Genomic DNA, 11143 nt, shown 5'->3' with positions numbered 1-11143 from the left:
ATGAAATGTATCATATATTCCCGTATTTATTGAGCTTCAATATCATCAAACATCCCTCTTATAAATGAAAAATATGAAGTATTATCGTGGCACTATAATTAAGTCATCTAAATATGAAATCCAAACTGTTTTGGCGCCATTCAAAGAAAAATTCGTCCGATAGGTTGGCACCACTGCAGTGATTCGATTCGACCCTTATCCTGAGACGAAACGATGCATATCTCGTAACATTAAACGAACCAGCAATGTACTCAAGGGATAAATACGCATCGCGATGATACGAAGACGGTTAAAGAGAGCGACTCAGTTCATCCGTCACGTTATTTACCAATTTCCATTTTCCATTCGATTCTCGTTGCGATAGCCGACTCGTTTGAAAAGTCTGCCGCATGCGCACGCCATTGAGCCATAGCTGCGTACTGCATATGGCAGCGTTTACTCACAGTTTACTGCGGCTTCAGCCCAGCAGCGAGGTTTGCCATCGCGGCGGACTGTTGTATTTTGATGTTCTTTTTAAAAAAAATTCTACTGTAAATATAAACGAGACTTTTGCGTGAGCTTGGGGAGAAGTAATCGAAGAGTATTTGGAAAGTAAGCCCACACCGAGGAGAATTACTTTCCCACGTTCCTGCGCCGCTAAGGGAGGTATAATAACGTAAACAAATACTTGGCTCAGAAACCGTGTGCTGTACATATGCGGATACGCATCTGAGCATTTGACATCGATAGTTAACCTCCAATACCGTCGGATTATTGGTCGCATTTATCGGTAAGTATATACCGTAATTTAGTCGACTTTAGCTAGGCTAAACCTGGTGAATTCATGCTACGCGTCTGTCGAATCATCGGCACTGACAACGAGAACGAAAAATTATTAACACTCATTTCCCGCAAATTTGTTTCACTCATCATCACTGCATTTCAGCCATAAACATGCCTCCGGTTAAGAAAATTGAACTGGATAAAATGGCCTGGGCTTGGATTGAGAATACACCCGTCGATGAGATTCAGCCGATACACATAGAAACTGCGTACAGAATCGGATTGAAGAACTGCAAGACATGCAAGTAAGACACGAGCATCCTTTTTTATATACAAAAATTATACAGCTGCGTCACGAGGCTTGTGTCAGCGAACAGCATCGTTTCTTGCATGTATGTCAAGTCCTAACTGTCCTAAGTAAATATTGATCACGTATTCTCTTTTTTTACCAGACGAAACTGCACGAACAATCCACAGTGTTTGACTGGTATAGGAGAGGAAAAATACATGAAATCCCAACCAGCCGAGATTGCTCCCTTGGAAAGTTCGCTCTCCGAACTTCGTGATCCAACGCAGTATGTCGGATTGAAAAATTTAGGGGCCACGTGCTATGTCAATAGTTTAATTCAAGTATGGTTTCACAACGAGGATATGAGGTATGGTTCAAGATTGACAGTAATGAGGAAATTGTGTGTAAAACTTGTGTAGTAGCAAAATATTAAATGCAAGCATTAATATTATTGATGAATCAAATGACGAGAATTTTCTTAAAATTTTAGTACGTCGTTGGTTTGACGTAGATGTTTTCAAGACATTGATATATCTCGTCAAAGACTATTGCCACTGTTTTGTGCATGTTGATGAAATGGAATTTAAAACCTTATTGCAGAAGGGTGATATATAAGTGGAAAATAACCGAAGACCCCGAAGAGAGCGAGAATTTACTAACAGCTAAAAAAAACGGACAGCCGTATCACCCTGTTACGGCAGTTGGTCAACTCCAGTATATATTCGCGATGCTACAGTTTGGAAATAAAAAGTCATTGGATCCAACGAACCTAGCGATCGCCTTGTCTCTCGATACGAGAACGCAGCAGGATGCACAAGAATTTTCAAAGCTTCTTCTCTGTCACATAGAGCGGAAACTACAGCAAAATACTGTACTCACTGATACGTTACAGAGACTGAGCCAAGGCAAATACAGTTACGTAAATTGGTGCGTGTTGCCGAATGTATAGTTTATTTTTCAAGACGTAGCTATTTGTGGGATATTTTGAAGGAACACTTTAATTAGAGGTATTCAATTGTTTCATAGCTGTACAACATGCAAAACAGAATATTCCACGCCAACTACATTTTACGAACTCGATTTGCAATTGGCTGCGACTTTGAAAGAAGCACTGGAGACGTATCTGATGGAAGAACAATTGACTGGTGCTAATAAGTACCTCTGTGCTACATGTAACGATAAAAAAGATGCCAGAAGATTTATCAGACTTGACGTACTTCCAGAAACCCTAAACATTCAATTGTTACGTTTCGTGTTTCATCGGTAAGTAACCAGTTACTTACGATAGATTAAATTTAGATTAGATTAGATTAGATTAGATAAGTGATTTTTTTCTTTTCATTACAGAGATTCCGGTCAGAAGCGGAAATTAAGTTCGTACATTCAGTTTCCCGAGGACTTGGACATGTCCGAGTACTTGAAAAGTTCACCCCAAACACACGTCTACAATTTAGTTGCTGTCTTGAGCCATAAGGGTGCTTCGGCACATTCTGGTCATTACATAGCAAATATATGTAGTTCAAATGGTGAATGGTACCAGTTTAGTGACGACAAGGTCGAAAAGATGCATAACAAACGCATCGAAGATGGTCTCAACGGTAGGATTATTGTTAAGGTTGAGTTGTAAATGACTCCCGGTGAAATTTCGATAACCTATTACGTGTATACAAGTTATTCCACCTTATAATAATATTTTGAAACTTTGTCATTCTTTCTACGTCACAGATGCTCCTAAAAATGTGAAACGATCTCGTGTGCCAAAAGGATTCTTATCGTCAAATACGGCCTACATGTTGGTGTATAAAAGAGTGAATGATACGGCTAAATTAAATATGCCAAAAAAAGGTAGACCGAAAAAGGTCGGTTCTGAAACGAGCAGTTTGCATGAAACGGAGAATTTCAACCACACTAATCCACCGGAAATTTCAAATGATGAGATGAAGGCTGATAGTGATTCAGAAATGCAGGATTCTGAAGTTATCAAATTCGAAAGTATATCAACGGAACTTTCAGCAGAAAGTTTAACAGAGAAGTCTCAGGAACCTTATTCGAATAAGAAACATGAACACTTAGACGAAACTGGTAACTGCGTCAAGGATTGTCTAATCGATATTTCGAAAAAAAGTGATGACAACCAGTCGACAACGAATAATACGAATTCCACCCAGATTTCGAAGAATTCGAACATTGATTACAAAACACTAAACGGTGCTGCTCATAGAGCTATGAGCTGTGGTCAAAGAGATTTTTATGAAGAGGTAATCTTTGCAAGTTTCATTCTGTTATTATTGTTTCTTGATAATACAAAAAAATTGCTATCCGAATTATCGATCAAGATGTTATCAGATTGTTTTTAATTTTAGATGGAATTCGAGAGGTGGGAAGTAAGCGATACTGTACGAGAGTTAGTCAAGCAAGAAAACGTTAAACATGAATTAAGCTTACTGGCGATTCAACAGGAAAAGGTATCTAGCTAGCTGTGTGCTATAATTTATGCGTGACTTTATCTTTAGAAAAACGAGGAAGCCAAAGAAAAGAAACGTCTCGATAAAACAACTGACTGCTGGAAAGATTAACGCTTGGCATAAGAATCATTCAAAAATTAATGACAAATTTATTATCTTCCAGCAAAAGGACATAGAAGATCAAAACGATAAGAGACAACTAGTTATCGATTTTTTCAACATAATTTTAAAGAACGATGGATCTGGTGATTTCCAGTGGATCCCTTCTGATTGGTTGTCAAAATGGCTTAACAGCTCGGCGTCAACGTCAAATGGAATTACGCCAATAGATAACTCTGTCTTGCTTTGTCCGCATCATCGCTTGGATCCACTTCGCGTCAATCGTGCAAAATATATACCGGCAATCGCGGCTGATATGTTGTACGCCAAATATCGTGGCGGTCCGCGTCTCGACGATAATTCGTTATGCGAAGTTTGTGTCAAACACCGATGTAAAATGTTGCGATTCAAAATGGCCCTAGAAAAGGATCAGAAAGAGGTCACAGAGCTAATGCGCAACTTCAAAGAACAGTAAGTCAGTGTTTGAGTGTCCTCTCACATATTTTCTATGCTGAAAAAATCATTACGTTCTTCAGATGTATCGAGACTTGAATATTTTTCCGTTTCATGTAGGACAGAATCCAGCTATATCGTTGGTGCAGATTCGTTGAGATCGTGGCGTCGTTTAGCAATGGAAAAATTTACTGAGGTTATGGAAAATGAAAAGGAGACCTCGGATAATAACGAAAATCAAGGAGATCATGCAGGCAGTCCCAAAGAAAATGAAGACAGTGAAGCAATATTAAGTTTCAACGAAGATTTGCTCTGTGAGCACAATTCCTTGAAGACGCCAGATGCCAGCAGAAAACTGGTACCCATTGAAGTTTGGACAATACTTCAGAAGTACTTTCCTAACGCTCAACAATATCCCATCACTACGTCTCCTTGCACGACTTGCGTGGTACGTAATTTACTATCTTATGTTCTGTACTATTTGGTATCACGAGGTTTTCATGCGTATGTGCACAACACAAATACATTTTGTTTTTTTTTCTGGTACAGCCTAAATAGCGCAGTGCTTTCAAATAGATCATTAGCCAACGAAGACTTGTTTTAATTTTCTATTATATGTATGCAGAGTTAACTCAAACATGTTTCATCGCAGGAACGAATGGAAAATGCCCAAAAAGCAAAGGAGGATGACAAAATAAAAGCGAAAAATCAAAAAGATGACTTGCCAGATTTCTACTATGCAAAAAACAGAAATGAGATTCTCAAGTGCGAAGATCCCGAGAAGATATATTATGTCGTTGAAAAGGGATTTGTTGACAGTTGGAGATCCTTCATTCGGTGAGTGATTCAAAATTATATCTGAATAGCAAATAGGATGTTTACGCAATTTACAATCCCTGGAATCCTATAAATGTTGGGGATTTTTGATTTCCTCAAAATTCAAACTGTCCCAAAACAAACGTAGAAAGGGTTAGGTAAATGGTCAGTGAAAAACCGTAATAATCCCGAGTAAAATACATTCCTTGCTAACTGTTCAAGTTTTCTCCGTTCGTTCTTTGCAATAAAATACCGAATAGAAAAAACAACTCAGATGATTTTCTGTACAATGAAAAAAGGGTTTGATATTCATTTCAATTTCGAACTACGTTTCACGGTTTCGAGTCCATAAATTTGAATCCAATCTATATTTCCATTAAAATATTTTGATAAGTCCATGAGAATGTCTGATTCAAGAAAGTTTCTAAAGATAAAAATTTTTAAGAATTCAAATATCAAGTAAAACAAAGAGAAAAAAAATTACAGTCATTCAACCTCTTTCTGTATTTTGCTCATATGCGAACCTCATTATGATTCGATGGATAAACATGAAGTATTTATCGATCAATTCTACATAAAGTACACGAATATGTAGTAAAAAATAGCGATCAAGATAGAAAACCTGTAAATTGTTAACCATTGATCAATTAACCAGTCGATAATTTTTGTCTTCTGATTCGAATGAATATTTGTGTTAAAAGTGAAAGCCAAGCTTTTATGTGAATTTTTAAATTCACTGTAGAAAATTCATTTTCACATTTGATTCATTTAAAAAGTCGTTTTCTTTGTTACCGAGGACTCCGGATCACGTGACAGTTGCGTAGGATTGCGCTCTTGATTACCATCGCCCGATAAAAAACGCACCGTCTTCTTTGTTTGTCGAGGGTAAGACACGTTGATGATCATTGTCAAATTTGCGTTAGACGACGATAGGTAACCCCTAGTTGATTTTCCGTGTCATGCGACTCTGCTGATATCACATATTTCTCGCTGATTCTTTCACGCGTCGATAATTTTTTCTTAATACATATTATAACATGTGACCAAGTGGGGCCTACGTGTTTAAATAATTCACCAAATCCGACGTAAGTACATACACTCGTCCATTATGCTCATTGCGCAATAAATGAATTATCGAGCAACTACGAGATCAGATATATCGGCCTTCGTTCACGTCTGCATGGATTTTCAAATACTCTAACGATTTTCTAATGCACAATGGCATCGATCAATTTTGACAGGCGTACTTTGCGGCCTAATCTGCATTATTGCGCTTTTTGCACTCTCGCTAATACGTGCCGCTTTCAATCGTGCAGCTAAGAGCGTATATCTCGACACAATATTCATTACTCAGTCGCTGATCGACATCAGTTTTGAAAATTTTCGCCATGGGAATTGAAGGGTATTAGTTCGTGCTTAAAATAAAATTGCACTTTCGTTTAACACCCGGCGTGAACTATTCCTCGTAGGTACAGATCGTCGAATGATCTCGAACCTGCGGGAGGGTCACGCTGCATAATAAAACGGCAAAATTTCTCGATGAAAATTGTCAAGGCGTAAGGGATGGAGAACTCGGCCCATTTCACTCGGCGTTATATACCTCGAGTGACCTAGGATCCTCGGGATCGAGGGGAGAGAGCCGGTGCTCCTCGTCGCACATTAACGAGCTTTTCCTAATTATAAGAAAAAACTGGCCCACACGATTAAGGGTAGCTCCGCGTGGGACGGTGTGGGGCGGTCAGAGCTAGGGAAAACTAATTGAAACCGGCTAACGACCTCCGAGCAAATGATACATCGCCCCAAGGAAAGATCTTTCTCCTCTTAATACCTTTCCATCTTACTCAGAGTCTTCGTCGCGGCTTATCTGTATTCTATCTCGTCGACGATCCGCGCCATCTGATCCCCCGGATGTATTCTCTCTACGCATATGATCGTAGTTTTCAAACGCATTTGGTATTTTAATTCCGTTCAATTGATTGAAAGAAAATTTAGTGTCACCGAGAAATTAATCTATCGAGTATCGTTCGATTGGTTGGAAAATGCACGATTGATATTATCAAAAATCGATCATCAGCTTTGGCTATCGTTAATCGTATGATCCAGTTTCGTTTTCTCCAAACACATTTCCGCGTCATTGTTCTCGCAGACTTCAGGGAATCAATCAATCAGTCCTTGACCTTTCTTTAATTTGTTTTCACTATTACGATCGTCGTTTTTATACATCTAATTTTCTTATTATTCTCTTACGAGAATTAAGTAAGATAAAATTCTTCTGTTTTTCCCCGAACGATGATGAGGAGTTTATATAGCCTCGACGGATTTGAAGCGTGAAATCGCCGTGCTAAATGTCGTTAAATAAAATAACACTGCAAAGTAACAGTTGTCATAAATTTTCAATCATAGCCGTGTACAAAACCTAATCGACGAACAATATAGATTAAAATAGAAAATAAAATGAGCAACAAATTTTCAGCTTACGTATAACGTGAGCAAAATTATCAACGTTTTTAAACCGTATAAAATGATTATATTTTTTAACTCTGGTTTTACACACGTATTATACACAATCTCCGTCTCTCTTCCCTTCTGCAAATTAATCAAAGACCTTTAGAAAGAGGAGCTTCAAGCCCGAAGACAATGGGGTTAGCAGAAAAATATTTTCGCCTTCCACGTGGCCGCGCGCGCAATTTCGCGATAACAAATATTATGTAGTACATAGGCGCCTACTCGAGACCCTCGTAAATTTTTTTAAGGGTTATGTATACCGACGTGTGGCGAGAGGAAAAAGAGAGCGAGAAAGAGAGAGAGAGAGAGAGAGAGAGAGAGAGAGAGAGAGAGAGAATCGCTGCAGTCTTCCCGGCTCTGGCGAGCCTGCAATTTTTCCCTTCGTGATTTTATAACGTTACATATCCATAATTTGTCCGCCGAACGGGGATGCTGCGGGGGATGGGGGGGGGGGGGGAATATGTGTTACACGGAGGGATAACTTAATCGGGGGAATCCGACGAAGGCATATGTGACACCGGACATGACGTTGGTATACGTATAACCGTATATAAGCCGCGTAAAGAGTTGATCCCCGGTTTGTCCAACTGTCACTGAGACGTAGAGCATAGCTCGCGGATTACCTAACACCGCCAATTTAAATATGTCAATCTCAGTTGTCACGCTAAATTTGGCCTGATGCCTGCTCGCGGCCTCTAAGGATTCGGACACGCGCGGTGCGTGTACGCAGGAACTCATCGTGGCGTTTACTGCAATCCTGGAAACCGACAGAATATATACTTCCGGAAAGTCAGGAGAAGTTTTATTTAGGAGAATAGGAAGTAAAAGTTTGGAGAAACCGTAGGAAGGATGCTTTCGAACTTTGTTTAAAAAATTCACCTCATGAGATTCTTTTTTTCACTCTTTCTTCAAATTATTCACCCGAATACGTTGCATTTGGAATTTCGAAAATTTGAAATTGGACTCAGCAGAAGACAAAAAAAAAAAAAAAAAAAAAAAAACCAAACCTCTCATTGCGTAAATATAATGACTCAGATGTCAGGGAGTTTGAAACTGTCGTCGAAATCGCGTTGCTCAGTCGCGAGCGGATTAGACTGTCACGTAATTGATTATTAAATATTTTAATCGAGAGTGAGTGAAATAACGATCGCGTAATACTCGCAGTAAATTTCCGTCGAATTTGCCACGTTAGCATGATGAATAATTAATGAAGTCTTTGCAATTCGCACGAATCCTTATGTTCGAGTAGTCCTGCTGCAAGGTGGAGAAAACAAATGGATTTTAGGATCGCAATTTGTCTGAGCGAGTTTTAAAGTCTTTGCCAATTCGTCAACGTCACTCTGACGGATTTTAGAAAGGATTAGACATTTGCATAGACGATCGCTCAGGACATCCCGCTGCAGACGTTTCGGTGTCCCGTTCCGACCTTCTCGACGTCATCCAGATAGAAGGAGGAAGGAAGATAGACGCACGCCAATCGTCTCTCTCTCTCTCTCAAGAAACTCGACCTTAAGTAAGAATTTGAGATTAACCCTTAGAGGACCGACATACCTACCCCCTTTGGCGTAAGATCATTAACTTACCAAAATTTGACTTTGGATCATTTTTCTTTACAAGAAAAGATTTTTACAAATTCTTCGTTGAGCCGGGAATCCTTCGACGACTTTTTCGTCGATCGAGACGCACGTAACGCGTACTGCAAGTGATTAGCTATTTATTAGGGCCTAAGTGCCGCGGGCGGCTCCCTACCGAAATCGGCCTCTTGCCTCGGTGAAAAGGGACGCTATCTCAAAATTATTAATCATATTGTAACGCGTCGGGGACCGGGCGACCGCTCTATAGACTTATCTGACACCTTAATCAATCCCAAGTTATTAATTACGACGCCCTTCGCTCTTCGCCCTTCGCCTTTTGGCACGCGCACCTCTGCCGCGAACTTGCCATTGTCCGCCTGATACAATGCTGTGTCAACAAGGATGGGACTCGTATTTTCAACCACGGGAAACCTGACCCGCCAATTATTCATTCACTACGTTCTATGCTCGGAATTGAGTCTTCTTCAATAATTCTGCCAAGAAACGGCGTCTATCAAACCCACGCGGTTTTTGCATCATCAATCTGATGATTCAAGATCTGCACTGAACTGCAGGTTTCTTTTTATTTACCCTTATTTTTAACAGTCCAGTATTCTTCTAAATAAGAATTTTTACCACGATCAGGAACTTGTTTTTTTTTTTTTGTTTTTGTTTTTCTTTAATTCGGTCACATCTCCTGTCTGGTCGTTTCGTCGCAACTATATTTCGGAGAGAAATTCACAAAAGTGTTAAATCAATTGCAAAAACCATTTGAAACGCAAGAGCAGCCTGCACCGAGAGAAATTTCTAGTTCCAGTTACTTTACCGTCTTTAACTATATTATCATTTTTTTACCATACTCGAAAAATATAGTTATATGTAAGTAGGTTAATTATTAAATTGTGTGAAAATTAGTTTGGTAGCTGTAACCAAGAAAATGTGATAATTCGACGTTAACGTAACACTAAATTGATTTTTATGCGTTATTCAACTAAACGAAATGTGGTGAAATAAAAAAGCAGATTTAATCTTGTAATAAATGAAAAATGCACAGCTGTGAAAAGTATAGTTACACGAAATGATTAGTTGTTTATTTGAATCCCGTATTTAACCAACATAAGTATAATTTTCTATAATACCTATAAAAAATAAAATATAACAACACAATTTTTAATGTATTGAAAATCCCAGCATTATTCTTCAAGTTCGTTACGATTAATATTGCCTAACCGTGAAAAAATCGACGCAGTCGCGAATAATTTGCACTCATTTGGCAAGATCGCGTCGTCGTCGTCTGCGTAGTCGTCGAGGTTTTTCAGGGCTGAACGGGGGCGGCTAGACCAGAAGTACGATAAATCATTCCTCGAACCCGGTCGCGGGGAAAGTCCCCGTGCATCGACTCGCGAAATCCAACTACCCTTAAATAAGTTGATTCATTGCGTTGGGGGAGGGCAGAGCAGTTGTTGATATTTTGCTAATTCCTGGGAGATCGGGACTCCTTTGCCTTTCCTTCTTCTCTCTCTTTCCTCTCTTGCGTTTCTTCCTCTTTTCCTGATCCCCGAAACCTTAAGTAAAAAACTACACCCCGTGTTCGTAAGAAAGATAAATAAATTAACTTATACGATCTGTAACGCCAACTTTAACATGCATAATTTGAGGAAATTTCTTTTCCTCCATAAAAAGTATAAAAATAGAGAAAAAATAAATAAAATAAATAAACTAATTTCCGTTAACATATCTTCCAATGGAAAAATTCCACAAATACGACTGAAGAAATCGAGAACGATAGGTGATTTGAAAAATTTATTCGTCGCGTGCAAAAAATTACAATTTTCGGCACAAAAAAAAAAAAGAACACAGTTGATCTGGTTTTGAAAATTAAAATCCTCGTAAATATTGGACAAAAAACAAAACCTACTTTCAACAAATTTTCCGGAAATTTAACGAGATATTCCAATTTCAAACGATTTTAAGAGCTGATGATTGAACATGATTTATAGGTGTACACGTGTAACCGTACATACATACGTACATATATGTATATATCACATATATATGATGTATATGTGTATAGAGATAGCGAAGTATAAAGGCGGCATAGAAAGGTATATCGTAGGAATTCTTCTCCGAGATTCCGGCCATCCGCGTGTCTCGCTCTGCAGAGGGCGGCCAGTGTCTCG

At 38.9% G+C, this 11143-nt stretch overlaps 1 protein-coding gene across 2 annotated transcripts in view; it reads left to right on the top strand.

Annotated features, from left to right (window-relative positions):
- Nucleotides 1-468: 468 nt before the first annotated feature.
- LOC124412367 (ubiquitin carboxyl-terminal hydrolase 48-like) overlaps nucleotides 469-11143 on the top strand; it is a 56695-nt gene continuing 46020 nt past the window's right edge. For both annotated transcript variants that reach the window (XM_046892180.1, XM_046892179.1), the window contains exons 1-11: nucleotides 469-769; nucleotides 926-1067; nucleotides 1215-1418; nucleotides 1652-1978; nucleotides 2078-2314; nucleotides 2399-2649; nucleotides 2777-3309; nucleotides 3415-3516; nucleotides 3680-4086; nucleotides 4189-4516; nucleotides 4721-4905. In XM_046892180.1, the coding sequence (XP_046748136.1) occupies nucleotides 934-1067; nucleotides 1215-1418; nucleotides 1652-1978; nucleotides 2078-2314; nucleotides 2399-2649; nucleotides 2777-3309; nucleotides 3415-3516; nucleotides 3680-4086; nucleotides 4189-4516; nucleotides 4721-4905 (2708 nt within the window). In that variant the 5' untranslated portion in view covers nucleotides 469-769; nucleotides 926-933. The remainder of the gene's footprint in view (nucleotides 770-925; nucleotides 1068-1214; nucleotides 1419-1651; nucleotides 1979-2077; nucleotides 2315-2398; nucleotides 2650-2776; nucleotides 3310-3414; nucleotides 3517-3679; nucleotides 4087-4188; nucleotides 4517-4720; nucleotides 4906-11143) is intronic.

This window comes from Diprion similis, chromosome 11 (assembly GCF_021155765.1).
Source record: "Diprion similis isolate iyDipSimi1 chromosome 11, iyDipSimi1.1, whole genome shotgun sequence".
Taxonomy (NCBI): Eukaryota; Metazoa; Arthropoda; class Insecta; order Hymenoptera; family Diprionidae; genus Diprion; species Diprion similis.
Note: the sequence above shows the minus strand (reverse complement) of the source record. Positions and strands in the feature narration are given on the sequence as shown.